Here is a 22,600-nt window from a genome sequence, read left to right on the forward strand (position 1 = left end):
TTAAAGGTGGATTTCGGTCTTAAACCACAGATCTGTATTGTTTGTTTTTCATATTAATTGTCTTTTTATGGGAATTCTTTTCGTACTGGTGTAGTTTTCCAAAACTATCAAATACAAACACTTCCACCATCCTTTGGACTGTCATGGAAACGTAGCGGAAGGAATTTCCCAAAAAAAGCTGAATTCTTCGATATTTTCTAAATCTGAAGGATCATGTTTATTTTGGTGTAGTATCGTATGTCATAGAAACTCATTGGTATAACTGTTGCACCCCTGTGCCACAGACCCGCTGGAGAATTTGGTCAAAACTTCGTCCTTTGTAAGAAAAATACCCTATAATTTAAATTCATCCCCATCTGAAATTCAAACGGTAAATAAAAAATTCGAAAACCATCCAAGGCTTTTATGAACTTGGAACTTTGATTTTGATTGTAGATTGTGGATTACCGTTCCACCGGGGTTACTGTTCATTCGTCTAGTTTAGTTTGATCCTTGAAATTCTTCACTGCGATTCGAACAGCAGGCTAGTCTGAAGATTTTGAAAACCCTACTGAGAAAATATATTTCTTTTTTTTTGAAAAGAAAATATATTTCGTAATTCTTTTCTTGTTTTGTCCAACCATTTTACGTTAGAGAATTTTTAAAACAGAAAGTATTCTGGGAAAATAATGAACAAAAAATGAAAATCTACAAAACAATATACGTAATATATTTTCAAATATTTTATGTGTTACAAAAAAACCGTTATATTTGATTGAATATGAAGTACAGCAATATTATAAAACACCTTGATGAGGAAATATAATTTGATTTTGAGACAGGTGAAGTGGGGTGGGTGGGTTTATTTGTTTTGTTGAATATTATGTTTCTTCTTTCATTTCTTCCTTTTCCTTTTCATAGGCCCATGAATAATCTTGATCGGGAAGTTTGTAATATGTATATGTGTTATGTGGTGTCGGTGGTTGAGTATTTTCGATGCATGCATAGTGCTATCATGTGCTTTTTGAATTAATTTCTTTTTAAATATTCAGAATGTATTTCCTCGAAGAAAGTTGTCTTTCCTTTCGTTTGATTGCTGAAATTTCGTCAGTTGGTGTATCTAGAAAATAATCCTATTGCATTGTCGCACTGGCCCCTAGTCATTACCAGCTATCTGACTTGACGATGGCAGTTCCCTCGAAAGGATTGTCCCAATCTATCGAATTTTTTTACTTCTCTGATAAGGTTTGACCTGTTACCATGTACGTGTCTATATTGTGGTTTTCATATCAAAACAGGTTCAATATCAAAACAGTACACTTCCTTTTCGCTATCCTATACATCGAGTGTTAAAATAAATCACAAATCACAGAGAAAGGACCTTTTCTATATTAAGGTCTCTGATTACAAAAAAACCACTATCATCATGTCTTCAAATGTTGCAAAATTACGTGCCTTTACGTAAAGTGTCTTTTTAGAGGGAAGTGTTGAATTTCGTTTAACTTTTACTTACTTAAATTTCACCGTTTTTGTATTAAATGTGTGGTATTGGTTATCAGAGGATGGTAAAAAATACATATTGTTCTGTCGTTGTGTTTTACGTTTCAATCTGAAATTAATAATACTTTCTAGGTACTTGAGCGAACAATTCGTGGACTTTTCGGGAATGGGGTACATCTCTGCTATGCTGACCACTTCATTCAAAAATTAGATCACCTCTTCTCCATTCATCTCTTAGCCTTTACATGAAAAATAGTTTTTTTATTACTCCATGCTGTAAGACGAAACGTTCGAAATCTCTCGACATTGGTTTACAATAGGCCATTTCACGGTCGAAATGGATCATGGGTAATCAGGACTGATTGCGCCTCCATTACGGCTTCCCGTTGGCTAGACGCAAAAATCTTCAATTTTTTTCAAAACTTTGGACCAATAGTAAGTCGTTATTAGCGCGCAGTGGTCCTGATTACCCATTACGCTTTGCGACTGTGAAATGGCCTATTCTGATCAGCAAGCTAACTATTTGCTGAATGCAGACTTCATCTTTTTCACACATGCATGAGGTATCCAGGCTAACACTTGCAAATAGAAATCCTTTAACATTTGTTTATAATTTCCTTTCTGGTTGGCAAACTAACTATATGAATGGGTTGAAAGATTATAGGCGATATCCTGTCACAGAATTGCCAGCTATTATCACCATCTTAGTAACTCATTTGTCATCAATCATTTCTGTGTGTGTTTTTTTGAAGTGTTTGAAAAGTTGTTTCAAGTAACTTGGTGTGTTTCTTTTGTTTGCTCTTTATCTTAACTTATTTTGCGATTTTTTTGTGATTTCTTTTATCTTTTTGGACTGTCTCGTTTCGGTCTTTTACATTGGAGATAATATATGGTGTGTATAACGCAGAGACGAACATTCTAATTCTGAAATGGTGATATGGTGCTGAGGTCCTAAGTTACTTTAGAAATGGTATTTGCCTTTTCTAGGTGCATGTCCATTTCCATCTGCCCATCTCTCTTGTCTGTTTGCTTGTGTAATTGTATTGATATGCAGCAAATGGGATAATCTCGGATATTGGGAATTTTGATTGAGTCGAGCTCTTGTGTAAATCATGGCTTATCTTGGTCTATCTTGAATTTATAAGTTGACAGTGAAAGTTTCTAGATGAAGACTTAGAATTCATCATTTGTTGGTTTAGAAACTGTTAGTTCTGTTCCCATATTATTCACTTAAGTATGAGAGAAACAGCCGTAGTTGGTGAAGAAATGACATTATGAATGAGTTGTTTATTCATCGAACGACTGTATGAACACTGTTTCCAAGGATATTTAGATTGATGAGTTAGTTTAGTGATTGATTTCCCACTGGTGGGTGATTATAATAAATCATTCGGCGCTACACTACTGACTTCAATGACCACTTTGTACATTGTTATCAATCAGGTTGATTTAGATTTAAATGTGGTGACTGAGAGTTACAGTGTGTCTGTCTTTGCTTGGAGTTGCTTTGGAGATTTTCTTTGAAAATGTATTATGCTAAAGTTCTAAATCTTCTAGATTTACTATCATGTAAAGATCTTATAAATTGGTAGCAAGTTTAATTACGTTGTAAAAATGTCTTGATTTATGAAAGCTAACAGGTGGGAATTTTCTTGTCAATTGATCGTTCATCCACTGTCCCAAAAAAAAAGGCAAACATTTGGTTGTAATTATTTCATTGTTTTTGTTCTCTCTTTACTACGATGCAATATAAACCATCTTCAATCTTGTGATGTTATAATATTGTACTATGCAATTTAATTTCACCTTTCATTTCAATAATTGATATAGTTGAAGCTAATAAATTACATAATATGGTAATTTCATTTGATCGTTCTGGTTGTGAAGGGAAGAATGAGGTTACAGCAGAAATTGTGATTTTTTTTGTTGCTTTTTGTTATTATCATTAGGAAGTACTTTATAGTAAATTTCAATATGGTTTTTGCTGGGTTGATTGTGACTGAAACCACCATATTTTTTGTAAACCATTCGTGTTGGTGTCAATGTTCGAATACACGTTTTTTTTTTTATAAGGAACACGTTTATAAGGAACTCGAGGCTGAAAATGGTTCAAAAAATAAGGAATTGTTAAGGAACTGCTCAGGCTGAGAATAAGTGGATTTGAAAATAATGTACCATATTGGGACTAATTTGACCAAATTGTGATCTTTCAAGGGGCGAAAAGTTCAAAATTTCCTATGTAGTAAGGAACTCGATAAGGAACTTTGAGACTGAAATTCTCTGTAAAAATAAGGAACTCCAGGCTCAGAGCAAAGTTAAGGTTCCTTATAAAAAAAAAACGTGTACCACTTTGGTCAACTTATCTTCTTCATGATTTTCTTTTAGGTGATCATCAAATTGTTAATTTCAGCGTTTTGGTGATAGTGTTAATTCATTAATCAACTGATATCACTGAGTTTAACTCTTTCAGTTGATTGTGACTGAAAACATCTTTTTTTTGTAAACCATCCGCGTTATGCTAGGTTCACCGGTCATGAGGTTTTCTTCTTCTTCCTGTCTTGCTTAACATGCTTTTCTTTTAGGTGTCTTCATGAAATTAGTCGTAGCAAACTCATTTATATAATATTAATTGGAAAATGTCAACTCACCAATCAATGGATAGCACCTGTGGTGTTGAGATGGGTGCTAATCTGTTGATTAGAAGATTCTTCCTTTTGGACATTATTAATTATGGGCTTGAATTGAATTAGACTAGAATTGGGGTAGTATTAACTTTTTCAGTATTGCTCAGCTAAACTTCCTTCATTTATGAAGGATTCTTTCGGCTGCTGGTAATTTTATTGAGGACCTAATCAAAAAATAGGCATGTCAAAAAATAGATCTTGTACAAAGCTTTTCGCCAACGGACCCAAGTAATACCTATTTTGCTTTAACCAAAGCCGAGAAAAATTATATTTGAAGTCTACGTACCACGGCTTTGAAAAAATTATTTCAACTTCTCCAGTATTGAGAGGAGTTAACCCTGACCATGACCTGAACTTGCCTGTTAGTTAGTGAGTTTCCAATGTGTACCAAATAAAATCCAAAGTCCGCAATTCCTGTTGGTTTGACTCCTGTAATTCGAATAATCCTAATATTTAAGAAATCTAATAAGAAATCTAATCAATAGATTTCTGAATATAATATGTGTCCTGGAAAACGGGGTAATTTAAAGCAGCAAAACGTATTACCATCATCATATTAGTGAGGTTAAGCAAGTGTTTATTTAGACCGTTCAATGCGATATCGTAGGCCTGTACATAAGATTTCACTTGCATTGTTTACTTTGACAAGTTATGTACAGGCCTACGGTATCGCACTTTACGGTCAAAATAAACCCGTGTTTAACCTCGCTATTAACCAATAAAGTTTTTATCGACCGACTGAACTTAGCTCCTGATATTATACGTTGGCCTCAGACATCTGACAAGACGAAATAAAAACCAATATTTCTTATCACTACTGCGTTTATTATGTTTGTAAAAGTTTTCTGTCAAGCGTTTCGAGATTTTTCTTATGTTTGGATATCCAAGTGGTGTTGGTCAGTATAGGCAGGAAGTTAGTGATAGATATTTGAGAAGTTATGTCAAAAGTTTTTAGAGGTTTTTTTTTTGCTTCGTGATTGACCTTGAGAAGACTTTGTCTGTTAATGGACGGAGAACCTATTTCATTGGTGCAATGAATTTATTGGTAGACTAGCTTATTTTTGACGAGTTTAACAAAACATTGTCAACTGCAATGAGGAATATTTTTCTGATTTCTACGATTTTTCTAAACAGGAAATTCTCTGAAAACAAGGAAAATATTTCCATACTTGATTTTGTTAGAGAGAATAACTCATCATCTAAAATATATCTCCGTTTTCAATCTTTTGAAACATTAAATCTCTGAAAGATTTTTTGAGAATGGTTTTTTTTCTTATCGAGATAGACCAGAGACATAACATTATATTTATCGCTCAAACAATTTAGTTGTCTGACAGTGCTATAGTGTTTGGTCCAATATTAGATTTGGATTCAAACTTCGCAAGTTCAATTCCCTTTGAGCCTGGTAAGATTAAATTTTGAGAAAGTCAACATCTTGAGAAGTTTTGCTTAAATGAAATCCATGGTTTGGACTTCACTTAGTACAGTGTACCTTTATTACCACGAAAACTTATTTTCATTAAGTAACTTCAGTACGTATATATATGTGTTCTTTATTCTTACCGTAAATTAGAATAAATGACAAATTGTTTCCACGAATAATATGATTTCGTCATCAGTGAGTTTCAAATAATAATAAATGTACGAAAGATGATAAACGGTGATGAATGGAGTGTTACCAACGAAACGTAACGTCATCACCCTAAAATATTTGTCGTCGAAGTTTATATCAAAAGACAAAGGGTTACCAACGAAACATTACGTCATTACCCTGAAATATTTATCGTCGAAGTTTATATCAAAAGAATTGAGTTACTGTTCTTTTAAGTCATAATCCTTAGTAGAACTTATTCTTTTATATGTCGTCATAATTAGGTGACTTAATAGATTAAGTGTCATCAAGTTGACCCATGCTTCTGTTATGTGAGAGTTTATATATGATCCAGATTTTTAAAGCTTAAGATTAATCTGACGCAAGTTAAGGTCAAATTTTCAACTTCGATGGTAATTTGTTTTGAACTGGGAAATCTGGTCTGTATTTTTGTAGAAAACAGTCATACTCAGTTCCAAAAACAGTTTTTGGATTTACAAACTTGCTTTTGGTTTTGGTATGACGTGTATTTTTTTAGATTCTGACCTTTATGTATGTATATTTTTTCATAGTCTCTCTTATCAGGATAATATTATAGAATACACGAGGTATCATGTTTGAAGTGACACTAATCAACTTTGAATTTTTCAGTATCAGATATTCAGGGGTGTTCGCCAGTTAACTGAGAAACTAGCCTAGTAATTTTATCGCTTGATTAGCCTACTATTAGATAACTAGCCTGAGGAGGTGGTAGCAATATTATTACTATAATTATCAAGACCAGTGAGGAATTAACGTTTTAACAGTTATTAATTAACAAGATTTAAACGGAACTATCAATACGCTAATTAACTTCCTTTACGATTGAATTAATCAACGAACTCTTTACATTTTGAACTCCATAACTCGAACCTCTAATATTTCGAAAAGTTTTTAGGTGCATAATCCATAATTATTAAGCTTTTTCAACTAACTTCCGTAACTCGAATCTTAAACTCTTAAAAAGTCGAATAAATTTGCTTCCATTTCAAATTTTTACCCTACTATTCATCAAGATACTTAGTTATATCTAATACAATTTAAATCTGAGGTGGACCAGATTTGTTCCACTTTTCAGAAAAACCTATTTTTTAAACAGGAAGAAATGAATTCTTCACTTGCCTGATTTTTCATTTCCCTTATTAATTTCCTTCGTGGTGCTGATGACTTTTCCATATTCTCCATATTTGAGTGTTTTTTCTGGCAGTTCAAATATCAGTTAGAGTGAATGCCAAATAGTACAGGTTGTAATATTTTTAATACAGTTCTCCAAAGTCTTACAGTCAGTTAGGTTTAATGTAGTGTGTATTTTATCATTTCGCTTTGCAGTTCTTTTAACGAGAATTGTTTTGTTAAGTTCATTTGCTTCAAGTGTGCGCTTTTCTTTCCTTTCATATGGAAACCACTCTTAGAGGAATTTCTCTATTTACGTTGACATGGTTTCCCTATGTTTGCAAAAAAAGAATGCACACTTCAAGTGAATAGACTTTTAATTACACGTTTTTTAATAAGAACATCCAAAATTTTTGAAGCCTTCTTCGGATGTTCTTAACTGCTTGAGTTTTAAGCCTAAAAATGTTCGTAACATGTTTTTATTTTCGTCATTTTTTGAGTATTTTTGTCCATTTTCCTAAGAAATTTGGTGTTTTTGAGTCCGCAAAGCCTTAAAATGTTCTTTTTAGCATATCAAGAGATTCCGTTGAAATTTTCATATTCGAAACAGTTGGAAAAATCGTATAATCAAACATAAGATGAGTTATTTCAAAACATTGTGCACACCTCATATATGTCATGGCAAGTTTCTAATTTTTTGCCGTCAATATTTGTAAGTAAGGTTTATCAGCAAATAAAGTAGAAAATTTTAGAATATTACATATTAGTTGCATTTTCTCTTTATAAGGTATGGTTCTTGAAATACGAATGATTCATTGCAAAATAATTCATTTAGAATGTTATTTCATAATTTGTCACTTTATCCATCAGTGAATTAGTCTATGATGTATGGATGATATTGTACCATTTAAAGTGTCTAAGAATGATATTAACAGTCTAAAGCAGCTTAACTGTACGAAAATTTACATTTGAATAGTTCCAGGATAGAAGCATTGTTTTTAGTATGCAGTTTTTTGGATAAGGAGGGCTTCCAACAATTTTCTGAAGGATTGTATGAATTAACTGTTTCAATTGATACTTGCTTCCATAAAAGGCGTGAATTTTTAATCAACACTCTCCCTCATAAAATTAGAAGCCCTTTTAGATTTAAAAACTATTGTTTACATATTTTAATACCTTTAACGTTATATGTATAAATGTAACGCATTTAGATTGACGTATGTTTTTCTTTGTTTGGTTAAAAATCATACAGTAATAAAGAAACAACTTTTCCAAAAAAAGAATTTAGTTGTGATTGGTTTTTATTTCGTCTTTGTCATACAACCAGTCACAGGACTGCAGACAATACCTGACTTGACAAATTAGTTTAATCTCCATAAAGTCGGATTTAATCAAATTGTACCCATCGTACAAAAGGATTTACTGAGGATTTTATTTCGTCATTGCAATAAGACTTTATCATGAATACAATAGATGATGGTAATGATACGTTTAGTCAAATGTTGAATTACCCCGATTACCAGGAACTTGAGGAATATAAATTACCTGACGATGGTTTTTTTGATATAGTGACTATACAAGAAGAACCAGAGGACCAGCCCTCTGAGTATCAAAATCAACCTATATATTTAAACATCACATCTAAGAAAGATAGTATACAACACTATAGCTTACCAAAGATGAGTGTTGTTTTGAACGCCAATACTGAGGGCGTTTTTCGCACTAATTATGGCGGTGGCGTTGGATCAGATTTGGTGATCCGTAACAAGGAATCAAGATCAGATTCGATTAACAGTCAGGGTGGTAAACGTAAAGCGCCACCCAAACCGCCCCGCTTGTCAAGATCTGATTCGTCTAATAGCAGTGGTAGTGGTGGGCGTGGTTCGAGCCGAGGGAACAGTTTCTCGTTCCCAAACCCTCCATCGTCACTCGAAAGGTAAGTATCATGTTCTCTCTTAATTCAATTATTGTTTTCGTTTGTCGATGGCCTCACATTTTACTTTAAAGTGGTATTTAGAAACCGATATAGTTGGTTACTTTTCTGTAAATTCTCATAGAACAAGAAACCTCCATTTATAGGTTTGTCACGTCTGCTAGAAATGTGACCATAGTGCAGTGGTAGAGCATCCGGCTGCGGTTCGCAAGGTTGTGTGTTTAAATCCCAGCCGGGTCATACCAAGATTCCCAAAATGATACTTGATGCCTCTCTGCTTGATGCTCCCCTACCTTCGGGTAGATAACTATCGAAAGAGGAGCCTTCGGGTCGCCTCCGGCTGTGGTCGCAGACTTACTAGAAATGTCTGGATTTAGGCCAAAGTCTGGAAAGTCTGGAAAGAGTCTAGGATTGGCATACCTGTCTGGAAAATATATGGAATTGGAAACATCTTAGATTTACATTTTCCGAACTGATAACTCTGCAGATTTTAGCATCTTTCCTTTCTTACAGCTTGCAGTGGGTTTATTATTGCATATATTTCGCCATTTTTAGCCAACTAAGGCCAACTTGCTCGATTAAACATGAATTACTGTATCAGCGTTCTGATATAAGTTGGAGGGTATTCTTCATTATATTCTCAACAATTCGGTTGAGTGTCTGTCTGTCCGACTGTCCAATATTTTTGGGGGTAACTCTAATCCGAAGTGACTGAAGATTTTCACATTTGCTACCAGGTTGTTCTTATTTCTCCTATTTTTTTTATTCTAAGGACTTGTTAATGTAGTGTATTTTAGCACACTCGAACACGCTGTTTCTTATTCTTCGCAGCAATCATTTTGCTTTGGTTTTCTTGTGCAATTTTTGTCCTTTCTCTCTCCATTTAAAAAGTCATCCGAGATCCGACTAAATGTTACGGGATCGGTTGGCATCAATTTCAAAAAAATGAGAATTTCATTTTTAACCAATCAAATTAAAGCTTAAAGGGTAATCGTTTGTAGCTTAATAAAGTAAGAAAAAATGAGATTCATTAAAATGATATCATCTCTTATGCTTTTGTATTGAAATTCAAATCCATTAAAATAGGGATTGATTTAGAGAGGTAAGAAGACAATTTGAATTGATTTGATGAAATTTCAATTAAGATTACCTTAGTAACCGACCCAACTTTGCTGTCAATCTCTCAATTTTCTATATCTCATTTTTGATTGAAATCAAATGTATTTGTAAAAACTAATTCATGTGTTTTTGTTGTTGTTGAGCGTGTTTTGAAAGCAGAAAAAGGGGGTAAACGATCCCACTGCCAGGCGTGTGGTAAGATAATTGAACAGCAAAGTCTATGGTAAAGATTTTACAACGCAGTAATAGTCGTAAAATAAAGGTAAACTTTTTGAAATTACAATTATGGTCATGGTCGAAATATATTGAAATCTTAGTGTATTTTAACGTTTTTCACAATTTAAAGTTCGGGCGAGAACTGCTAGTTCCAAGCCTTATTAAAGCAAATTTGAGCTTTTAAATCCTGAGATCACACTTTCCAGCTGTAGTTGAACGTGTAGTTTTTAGTTCTCAGTGCATTGAGATATTGTTTTCAGCAAAGACTTTGAGACTTTGAGCCTTTGAGCCATTTGGGTTTAACTAAGATTGCTACGTATAGCTTTCGAGCTTGAATATCCATGCTAGTTCAAATGTAACGGGATTCAGGGTCATCCTTTTTGTTTACGTTTCTAAGGGACGTGCAATCTTATATTGACATTTAATAAGTCAGTAAGATGGGAGTTGATTTTTTTGTACGTGAACTTTTTGTTTCTCTTTGATACTCATTCGCTGATGTTTTTTTTTTGATGAATCAAAAAAATCAAATAAAAAAAGTCCTTGAAAAGCTCTTAAACTTAAAAAAACTTTTATATTCAGTTAAATCTAACGTCTACTTGATTTTCCTTTTGAGCTTAATTCGTCGGACATAGTAAATTCAATCCCCTTTGATGAGAACATAGATAAAATGTTTTTGTTTTCGCTTGGGCTAGTTAGTAGCTAGTAGCAGTACGTTTTAAGTTGGTCGGTCGGTCGGTCGTGTGCAAAATTGTTTTTTGTCAAATTTTCTGTGTTTTGTGTTGACAAGACGGGGTCGATTTTTTGATAAAATTTCAAACAACCTTTTACAAGCTTAATATGTAAATAAAAGAAAATACTGATCTCTCATTCTCTTTAGCTTTATAAAAAACTTTCTATGTGAAGCTCTTAAACTTTTTCGTCCTCTAGGAATCTTGTAAAAAGCGATAAAGGGTTGTTGTATGTTGTCGTCTTTAGGTGATTTATCTGGTAAGTTTTGGTAAAAATCTTGAACGAGGAGAAATTGATTGAGGAAAGTCTTTTAGTTTTCTTTCGATTTTGAATTATTTTTCGACTAAATCCTAAAGTAGTACATAGCGTCAGCCCCCCTGCTGGTTGGGGGGGGGGGGTTACACCCTAAATTTTTCCCAAAGAAGGAGGGCGCTGAAAGTACACCACTTCTTTTGGGGGACCTATGTACTTGGGGGGAGCTAAAATCTCATCACTTAACGTGGGGGCTAAAATAATTCAGCTTAATAGTTGGCTTCAATTACTCAAATTTTATTTCATGAATCTGAAAAATTTTCGCCTGCGCCGCAATATTTTGGTAGAAAGTGTGCAAAATTATTTATCTTAAACTTAGAACTGAACGCAATTTACATTGGAAAAACCTTTTTAACTGGATCAATTTTATGAAAGTGTCTAGGGTCAAAAGTCCTGGGAGCTAACGAAAAATTCATAAATCTTTGGGGGGACTTAAAATTCAGGGGGGACCTAATTTTTGCCTGGGACCTAAACCCTGGCTGACGCTATGTAGTAGGGTGGTGGCAGGGGACAGGGGGCAGTGACAGCTTAGATAATGGCAATTTTCGACCAAAAATAGAGAAAAAAAAACACAAGTCTTGCAAAAGCCAATTAGTACTAGTACTAGTACATTTAATACCTTCTGAAACTGTGAAACTGAAAATGAACCCCGTATGGGAAAGGGTGAAAGATTTTGAAACTTCCCAAATACCGGGTGCGCCACAAAAAAGTTTCTCTCTTTGAAACTAATTTTCTCGAAATCTAAAATTTTTAAAAGAACCATTCCTATTTCATTGGAAAGAAGAAAGATAACCTTAAATTTTGTTGGGTCATTTATTAAATTCGATTCGTTAGATCAAAAGTTATACTCGATTGAATGAAAAAGTTACTTTCAGAAAGTGCTCGAAATCGTTAAAAATCGACCTATCAAATTTTTATTTTAAAATTTGCAATCACAATAGCCTTTACATGATTAAGAGCATTTTTCAGTAACTAAACACATAGATTTTGAAACTGAAGGGTTGAAAGGGTTTAAAATCTTCATCAAAATCAACTTAATTCACTTTTACCGAAATTTTCCAGATTTTTGGTTCTAGACTGGATAAAGTCTATGTATGGCTGGATCTACCTCGAAACCCGTATTTGATGCACTTTTATGAATTTTACCAGATTTTTTGGTCTTTTTCGACGAATTTTCTCCCTTTCATTGAAATTCAACCTTCCTTTAAACAAAAAAGGTCATTTAGACAGCTAATTATCATTTTTAATGACTGAAACGAAAATACTGATGTATCATGTAATTATGCTTCTGTTTGATTTGATAGGTCGATTTTTAACGTTTTTCAGCACTTTCTGAAAGTAACTTTTCTATTCAATTGAGCATAACTTTTGATCTAATGAATCAAATTTAATAAATGACCCATCAAAATTTAAGTCTATCTTTCTTCTTGCCAATGAAATAGGAACGGTTCTTTTAAAATTTTTAGATTTCGAGAAAATTAGTTTCAAAGAGAGAAACTTTTTTGTGGCGCACCCGGTATAGCAAATATATATGACTCAACTCTTTGAGAGATTTAGAATATTTTTCATAATATTTTTCAAAGTTTCTTCTTATTCCTTTATACGCTGCCTGACCGCATTCATATATATTCTTTATAAGGAATTCCCTTGATTTCAAGGGGAGAGGTTAAATAATCTCTTTCGTATGTTCTAATTAAGCCTTATGGTATCACTGTTCAAGGATTACATCAAATGAACAAAGCCTTACGATACTCGCCAATACCCAGCTGGCGCACAACGTTGTTTCGACGTTCATCTAAACTATATGCACGTTTTGAACGTTGGATGAACGTTAAAATAACGTTGTGTGCAAGCTGAGCAGCTGTTAAACCACCCATGCTAAGAGGGTGTTTTTCACTTGAAATCAAGCCAAAGTGAAGAAAAACACAAACAGGACGAGAACTAGCATCTCATTGCCTTGTGGTTATCGAATTTATTATGCATTTTCAACTTTTCAACTGTATTTTTGAATTTCAGTCAGAAGCGGTACTCTAGAAGAACTAGTAAGATAATTTTTATTAACAGATTTAGGAAGCCAATAAAAATTGTTGCCTTTTGCACTTATTAAGGAACACAAGTTGAAGAGTCCACAAATCATATATTTTATGGTAGGTTATGATAGGTTACTTGTTAAGCCAACTCTACTTAAGATTGCCTTTGATCGAGTTTAGATACATAGGGCAAGTGTAATCGGGAATGTCTCTTTGGGTTCAATTTATTTATTGTATCCACATTTTCCGATGCTGACTTTGGTAGACATTGGTAGATAAATTCTTTCAACACAAACTATAACAAAAGTTTATACCTTAGGGTCCGGGGGGGGGGGCACTCGATTAAAAAACGACCGTACGAGTGGCTTAAAATTAGGTTTGATCATCATATCGACCCTTACTGTAAGCTTTGGGAAAGTTGAAAAAAGTAGCCTTAAGGGCCGCACGTACGGTAGATCATTTACCTTAAATTCTCCCCCGCGGGGGGCCTTAGGATTACAGTATTAGACAATAACAAAAAACGGCAAAAAATGTTTTGCTAACTTTTATCAATGCAATTTTCTACACCACGTTGAAAAAAAAGTCTTATCTCGTCCTGAAGGCGGACATGACAAATAAAGTATTTGGAAATGACTGTAATCTCATTGACGTCACGCATGCATCATTGTAAGAGTCAGCAGCGGAATCATGCGCTCGCTTCATTCTTCACATTGTTATGTTAGTGTTTATCGTTATTGTTTCCAATTTCTGTTATAACCAAACATGGATATATCCGTCTCAAACTGAATCGTTCTTTTTAGCGAGGGATCGGAAATAAGGTATTAATTACAGAAAATTACTATCGTTCCTAACAACCGTCTTTTACCAATTTGGATATTTTCTTTTCTTTTCTTTTCTTTTTTGACTATCTTGTTGAAGAGTGATTTCGTTGGTTTTGATATCAGAGGTGAGTGGTCGTAAAAATTATTTTGCCAGACGAACGAAGTACTGTATCTGCCCTTAAAGTGCTATGATCTCTAATTCTATCGAGAAATATTTGTTTGGATTGTGTGTATTATATACTGCAAAGTGTAATGTTTTTGTTTTGGTGTGCCACTCAAAGGCTTAATAACAAATCTTATAATGTGATTCCTTACACATTCTTAAACCGTTTTATTTATCTTTTCTAGTGTAGTATAGTGGGTGAGTTTCGATGTTAACAAAAATCCTGTGAGAAAACTTTCAAGTTAAAGCGTTTTTTGTTGTTTTCGGCTAATTCAACTTTATATTACAAGCTTTCATTTTCGTCATTTTTACGTTCTCGCAATTTTTGATATAGTTGTTATGACTTTAGTTTGAAACAAGAGAGACAAAAACTAGAAATATAATAGTTCTATCTCGTTCTTGTTTTGTCTTTTCAAATGATCTGGTCTGCCATCCACTAGCTTCTTTCACTAGACTTTCTAGAAAAACTAAATAGAATTTGAAGTAACTTTCGCAAATAGTAATTCGTAAAAATACTTTTTTCGGGTTTCTTTACTTTTGCTTACCTCATAGTTGTTAAGAAGTTTTTATAATCTTACTTACTTAATTCCATTCAAGTACTTATTTTGTGAGTTCAGTGAGGATTTTAACGTCTTGTTATCTGATGTGATGCACACATATTTAAGTTTTTCTTGTTTAAAATTCTTTCCTTATATCCTTATTTGGACTTTATTGAAATTGCGAGGAGTTGATTTACTACGTCTATTTGGATTTATCTGAAACTCGGAGAGATAAGATTTCTCTTGTTTCTCTGTTAAGCAATTGAGAAATTGGAGTAGGCTTTCAAAAAGATTTTATCTTCATAACGGTTTTACTGCTTTTTTATTTCTTAAGATTTTCATTTAACTGTCTGAACAATCTACAACCGCAATTTTTTCGGTTATTCTGTGTCTTTTTGGAAGATTTTAAAAAGAAAGGTTTTTTAATACTAATTCAAATTACTATCATCACTATCAAACTGGCGTCCACCGCAACCTTCAACAAGGAGGGGGACGGTGGATAAATAGCTCTGTCCAAGATTATAAATCTAGAAGTCTTAATTAACCAAATTATTTTAACAGGTGTTTGTACTAAAAACTTTTCTCTCCATTTTCTCTCTTCAGAAATCAGTGTTTGAATTGTGAGCCGGACGAACACGGAAACGGTATGGACGATATCATCGATTCGTACAAAAAGAATCGAGAAAGTTTACACGATACAAACGAAAACATCGTACTTCATAATGGGCACGAGAGCGATCAATACATGTGGGTCCCGGCAGGCCTGGACGCTAATCTAGTACGTGAGCTTTTTTATTTATTCTGGTTTTCTTACTTATCAAAATATGGAGCTTTTCACTATTTCTAATTAGAGAGTTTATGTATCGGAGGATATCGTGGGCGACGGTAAGTGAAGTCAACACAAAACAAAATTGTTAGTTGGTATATGGCTCTATATCGTTATTGCTCACCTAAAAAGACGACGGTATTTTTCGTGTTTTTACCGTCGTCGGGTAAAGTGGACGTCTCCTTCGATTTATCTCGAATACATTAATTCGCAATTAAGTGACGTCAGGCCTTTGGATATGCTAGTTTCGAAATTTTGACGAAACACTGTGGTGTAAGATTAAGGTCTGTAACCTAGAAAAAATAGAATAGCTCGTATATATCTAGTGTTCTAGTCTATCTGAAGTATGTTTGTAACAGCGGATATATCAAATCGCTTTGCGAAGCATGATTTTCATACTATTTCTGGCAATGTTTTTTGAAAAACGACTTCCACATTTTGAAGTTCCTGATCCTGTTTTTTTGTTTTTGTTTTGAATTCTGAGGCTTACGATGTGAGGTCTTCATAACCACGTGCGTTTACAATAGGATATTATTAGTGGTCGATAGTTTTCCTCGAATTTCTCCCCTCTTAGCTTTCAAACTCAACATAGTATTTTCATACGCAGACCATTTTTATCTTCGAATGAGCCTTGTTATTTCGGAGAAAACTATCCAAGATTCTAACATTAGCGAGTTTATGTATTTGCGCTTTTGAGGACGGTAAAGCGACTGAAGCGATTTGGAATTATAACCCGCAGTTCTGCCCCGCAAAATCGAGGACGGTAAAAGTGCTGATTTACCGTCGTCCTCAGTTGGTCAGGATCTAGAAAAATTAGAACCTTACCGTCTCCGTCGCAGAAAAACACACATACATAAACTCGGTATTTACTTAAAGATTTGCAATGAACAAAAACTATTCTAAAAAGCTATGTCACCTTTCAACAGATCGAAGATTACATGGCTTCTCTACCACGTCACAAAGTTCCACATTTCAAGAATCCTGACGGCATCTCTTACCATAACAAACAACTTATCCAACAAATACCTCTACAAGATTCCAATTTCGAAAACATCTCCACTCTCGAAGATGACGAACGACAAATTTTTAACGGATTTAAAAGAGAACGTGACTCCCAAATGGATTCGGGAAAAGTCATGGTGGCAGATGATAATTATGTAAGCTTAAAGTTTGGTTTTATACAGTTAAAACCTTCTTCTTGTCTTGTCGTTCCTTTAATTTTCCCACTGACAAACAGCTGTTAGTTCTATATACCACAATTTTCGGGTGTCGCATTTACCCTAAAGTTTTCATAATGCATTTTTATTTCAGTCTTTTACCTTTCAGCCTTTCGATTTTAACTGACTTGACAGAAAGTTATTGTAAATGGTAAATAAGATGATCATCTTGTTATTATTGAATCCTTCTTAGGTCTGTCGAAAATGCGGGAAAGAAATCTACCAAGATGATTTACTAGTCAGGGCTTCAGCCCTCGGAGAAGAAGCTGTCTGGCATCCAGGCTGTTTTGAATGTTGTAAATGCAACGAGCTGTTAGCAGATCTTATTTACTGCTACAAGGATGGTGATATTTTTTGCGTCCGCCATTTTGGAGAAGAGTTGAAACCAAGATGCTGTATGTGTGACGAGGTTGGTCATTGTTCGCTTTTCACTGTTCATTTTACACGCGAGGAATCGGATTTTCATAAATTACCTCGCGAGCAACGCTTACCTCGTTTTAAAGAATTGCTATGGTAATTGTTTCCCGGAGGAGTTCATAAGAAGTCTAAAACGAGGCAGTCGTTGTACTCGAAATAATTCATGAAAAAGGTCTATTTATTTCTCGTGAACCCGTGCTTTGAAGGTAAAAGTGAGAATAATATGTAGTACTCTCAGGTACCTAACAAACGGGAAGGAGCTGGGAAAATTCTTCGAAATTCAATAAAGGGGGGAGGTGGTACCTCATTGTGGGGGGGGGGGGTGACCTAATTTCCGGAGGTTTGAAATTGTACATCTAAGTTCCCCAAATATTTTCAAATTTAATTTAAGGGGGTCCTAATAAGGTCCTGGGGAAAATTATCGAAAAATGAACGAAAAAATTAACAAGCGGGGAAGCGTTTATGATGCACATAAGTAGTAATGTGAAAAAGAGTATCACTTTTTTTCTGAAGCAAATAAAAATGTTTCAATTAAACGTTGATCTAGTATAATACGGTATCAAATTACTTTCCGGCAGCCTGTCTATAATAGGCGGCCGCCTATCTTACCGTTTCTGGTCTGAAATTTATTTTCAAATCGTAGGTAGCCGCTCTTTATAATGAAATTTCAGGCGGCTGCTTCACTTTACTCAGGCGGCCGCCTAATTTTAATTCGCATCTTCGACATGAAAAAACAAACAAAATGGCTTCAACGAATTTAGAGGTACAAAGATGCTCCTGTCTTTGACTTCAATAAGGTAAACTAAACGTTTTTATTGTTTTATTTTTCTAATGGAAGGAGAGACCGGAATCTTTTCCTCATTCTTCAGCTCAACAGCATTGAAAATGATGAATCCTGCAGCAAAGAAAAAAAAAATAGTTACTGTGCAGTGAAGGTGAAGCGAGTGATCAGCTGTTGCACAGCAAAAAGTTACCATTTTGTTAGATTTAGACAGGCGGCCGCCTGGGTTGAGACAACGAAATAACAGACCAGAATATTATCAAGATAGGCGGCCACCTTACCTAAAACGTGCGGAAACGTGCGGCTACCTATGTTAAGTCAGGCGGCCGCTTAAGATTTCAGGCAGCCGCCTGACCTTTACCGCCCATCCAAGATAGGGACAGGGTTGGCCATATCAGCCACGGTATTATTCTTTTGTGGTCAGTCCATCTGTTATTGTTTGTAATGACCTCTTAAATAGTGTTTTTGAAATTAAGGATTCAAAAATAATTTGATTCTCGTGTATAAACTAATGGGCTAAATTTAGATTATGACTGCATATGTCGTAATTTCTCATAAATCTGATAATCATTTCGTTATATAGTTGAGCTTTTCAAATCCTCTGTCCCTTTTTCCCAAATTATATTAAAGTCTATTCACGATAAGTGTGCACTCTTTTTTCATTTACCTATAACTTTTGAAGGAATTCTTCAATCTTTATAAATTTGGTATCATTGGAAAGATATTAGTGAGTGGAACAATTTGAAATAAAAAATATTTAAAAAATTTCTAAAAATGAAGATGAAAATGAAGAAGAAAAAAATGAAGATTTTGTAGAAAAGTGCTATAACTATCATTTTCACTGAAGTGAATCCTTAATCATCGAACGTCATCACTGTGAAAAAGATTCTCTAAAATAATCATTCAGTCAAAAGATATCAAACAAAGTTAGAAGCTGATTGAAGTCTAAAAACGCTGTTTTCTGCAGTTTTTTGCTGTTTTTTGGGGTCAATCACTTATGAACTTTGTATCATAACTTTATATTGAATAAATATTTTAATAAAATTTCTTCACAGTGATTATCTCCTAAAATCAAAGAATCTCTCCAGTGAAAATGAAAGTTATAGCACTTTTCTACAAGATCTTTATTTTTTTCTTCTTCATTTTCATCTTCATTTTTAGAATTTTTTTAAAGATTTTTTTATTTCAAATTGTTCCACTCACTAATATCTTTCCAATGATACCAAATTTATAAAGATTGAAGAATTCCTTCAAAAGTTATAGATAAATGAAAAAAAAGTGCACACTTATCGTGAATAGACTTTAATGCTCTACTACGTTTTATAGCAATTTCCAAAGAATAGAATAATGCCTTGGTAATAAAAGATGACCAAAACCATTTAAAAATTTATGATATTTCTAAGAGCGTCAAATTTTTTTGTTTTTCTAAAGCTTTGAGTTTTGATTTTTTGGCCCAAATATACCTGTCACAAAGTACTAAACCCTATCCCCTAGGGATAGCATTATTACAACAGAAAGTTGAAAACAATCCAACATTTAAAAATTTATTTTCTCATTCCAGCTCATTTTCAACGGCGAATACGTGCGTACGGACGAGAAAGCGTACCACGCTCAACATTTCGTGTGTCATATCTGTGAATGTAGTTTAACAGGAGAACAACATTTAGTTGACGATGGTCTACCAATCTGCATTGCTTGTTATGATGATAAATTTGCATCGGTTTGCCACAAGTGCAACAAATCTATCGGTAAGATTCTCAGTTTGGTAAAAGTGGCTAAAAATATATTAGCTTTTTTTTTCCTTTTTGTATTGACTGGTTGGGACAACTTGATTTTTTTTTACTTTTCTTGTGATTTAGTTGAGTTGCCCAACAATGACATTGTTTCATTGACAAATTTTTTAAAATATATTTCATAAAATGCTAGGCACTTATAGCGGTGACAGGAAAACTGCCTGCCTAAATTCACCCCCTAAAATTACCTAAAGTCTACTGATCGTTATGTTTTCATTTCTGGTTGACAGTCCACACTGGGCTTTGAATGTTTCGAAATGCAAGCATTCGCTACATTGTAGTCGTAGTTATGGAATAAACTTTATATAACTCCATAACTCGAACATACAGGGAACACAGTTATTTCGAGTTAAGGAGGTTCGAGTTACAGATATCCCAATGTTTTATGGAAGAGGGTATTTAGCGCAGATATCATAAAACAACTTTTCTTTTTCATTCAAACAGGTGTTGACGAAGAGGATGTCATTTACGATGACGAACATTGGCATGATTACTGTTTAGTTTGTAGTCTTTGCAATTGCCGGTTAAGCGGTACAAGTTTTGTTATTCGTGATGACAATTTCTTATGCTCGGATTGCTACCAAAAGACTGATGACAAAAGATGTAAAACATGCGGCAAAGGATTTGAACCGGGTGCTAAAAGGTTTGTAAAGTTTTTGTGACAGTGTAACCTATGCTTATTTTTTCATTCGGGTCGGAGATAAGATTTCATAACCAGCCGATAATTTTAAAAACCATAAAACAAAAGAAAGTCCGAAAAGATTCATTCTGACATCAAAAATCTTGAAGTAACAGACGAAGTGATCTCATGTAAAAATGCTATATTTCGTATTCTATCTAATACATCATTCAGGCAAAATGATGCCTGAATGATGTATTAGATAGAATACGAAATATAGCATTTTTACATGAGATCACTTCGTCTGTTACTTCAAGATTTTTGATGTCAGAATGAATCTTTTCGGACTTTCTTTTGTTTTATGAGATAAGATTTGGCGAACCAAAAATGTCTAAAAAATTTTCGGATTTATTTTACCGAATCTGCGTTTAAAAAAAAAATTCCCACATGAATTAGATTTCGCGACTCGTTAATTTCGTTAACAAAGGCCCTTAAACCGCCAATTTTCGTCAAAATTAGTAGATTCGCAGTGTATTTTATACCGAAAATCTTTTTTCGCGAGTCAGCGATCCCAGGCGATTACTAAATAAATTCGAAAGCTTTAAATTTGTTTACATTTTCTTACTCTTTTAAATTTTCAGGTTGGAACTGAAAGGAGAATTTTGGCATGACACGTGTTTCGTATGTGATATCTGCAAGTCACCTATCACGTCCAAGAAATTCATTCAACACGAAGGATCACAAGTTTGTTGTCCGTGTTTCGATCAGAAATTCGCGAAACGTTGCGCGAAATGTGAAGAGGTTTTACGCGAGGGAGGTGTAGCTTGCGGTGGAGCTTTCTATCACCGTGATTGCTTCCAATGCGAGATTTGTAACGCGTCTATCGCTAATCAAGCTTTCCAACAGAAAGACGGATTCCGTTACTGCATGCCGTGTTACAAACAACAGTACGCCAAACGTTGCGCCGGCTGTGATAGTTATATCGTGAACGGAGAGTACTATACTGTCGATTCAGATAGCTGGCATAAGGAGTGTTTCAAATGTGAAGTTTGTCATATTGTTCTCCAACAACAAACGTTTGTTCAAGAGAATGGTAAAGTTAAATTGGTATGTGAAAGCTGTCTTTAAACAAAGAAGTGCGTTGTGGAATGTACCCTCTTCTTTGATTGGCTGTTGTAGAAGGGCCTACCAAGTGCCCAAAAGAGAAGCTTTTGAATTCAACAAGGGTTTCATGGAGCTGATGGGTCTTGTGCATTCATAAGATCTACCTACAACGCTGTAAGAAAGACGCTGTCGATTAAACCTACGAACGCATTTATTATGAAAGTAGCCGCATAAAAAGAAAGGAATGATCGGTATAGACAAACAAACTCATGAAGCATTGTGGGAATGTTCTATGTGTTTAACCAATCCTGATTCAAAAAGTGAATAAGTCAGGCATTGAAACTTACAAAATGAACCTTGCTTACTTATAAAGTAAAAAAAAAGTAATACCTTGAAGAAGTTTGACAAAAATTTTGTAAATGAATAATGAACTGGAAAATTTCACATTCATATTTCTCAAATGGAAGAAAAAGAAATTAACTATTTTGTATTAAAGGTTTTAATGGTATCATTAGTTGTCAATTAATTAATTAATTATGTTTTTTTTTTAAACTAAAATGGTGCAGTCAGATGCTAAGGGAATATATTCCTTAGTTTCTGTTGACTTGATTGTAAACTATCAAGGATGTAATCGTAACTTCGGCATAGGCACCATAAACCTAGGGTTATCTGACTGTATTTTGCTTTTAACTGCACTTTTTCTGTTAATTTTCTTATTACTTCACTTTAGATTCTTTAGAGTTTAAAAGTTTGAGGGAAGGGGTTTCGGGGTTGTTGCAACCCATATTCACACATTGTTTTTATTATTCCACATGATACACTTTCAATTAATTTATTTTGTGTTATCGTTAAATTATTTCGGTTGTATTTAATTTTTTTTCTTTTGGTTTTACATTTTTTTTACATCTCTAACAATAAAATTCTCTATTCTTCTAAATCGGAAATAATAAAAATTCGATTAAAATTATCTGGATTTGTTGGAACTTTTTCAGGATGTAGCATTACCTCTTGTATTTGAACTCTTTGTTATTTAAGCAGCAGAAAGTCATACCTTTTTTATATCGTATATTATAAT

General features: G+C 34.1%; 1 protein-coding gene across 7 annotated transcripts in view; it reads left to right on the forward strand.

The window, feature by feature from the left end:
* Nucleotides 1-22,029, forward strand: part of LOC136822655 (four and a half LIM domains protein 2-like) — a 36,429-nt gene extending 14,400 nt beyond the window's left edge. For 3 of the 7 annotated variants that reach the window (XM_067078939.1, XM_067078943.1, XM_067078944.1), the window contains 6 exons: nucleotides 15,372-15,546; nucleotides 16,521-16,751; nucleotides 17,005-17,220; nucleotides 19,571-19,757; nucleotides 20,247-20,445; nucleotides 21,063-22,029. In XM_067078939.1, the coding sequence (XP_066935040.1) occupies nucleotides 15,372-15,546; nucleotides 16,521-16,751; nucleotides 17,005-17,220; nucleotides 19,571-19,757; nucleotides 20,247-20,445; nucleotides 21,063-21,549 (1,495 nt within the window). In that variant the 3' untranslated portion in view covers nucleotides 21,550-22,029. Of the gene's footprint in view, nucleotides 1-8,338; nucleotides 8,843-10,128; nucleotides 10,221-11,049; nucleotides 11,162-14,113; nucleotides 14,192-15,371; nucleotides 15,547-16,520; nucleotides 16,752-17,004; nucleotides 17,221-19,570; nucleotides 19,758-20,246; nucleotides 20,446-21,062 lie in introns of those variants that run through there. The other 4 variants (XM_067078938.1, XM_067078941.1, XM_067078942.1 and 1 more) reach the window with 4 other exon arrangements.
* The last annotated feature ends 571 nt before the right edge of the window (nucleotides 22,030-22,600 follow it).

Source organism: Clytia hemisphaerica, unplaced genomic scaffold (assembly GCF_902728285.1).
Source record: "Clytia hemisphaerica strain Z4C2 unplaced genomic scaffold, Clytia hemisphaerica genome assembly, whole genome shotgun sequence".
Taxonomy (NCBI): Eukaryota; Metazoa; Cnidaria; class Hydrozoa; order Leptothecata; family Clytiidae; genus Clytia; species Clytia hemisphaerica.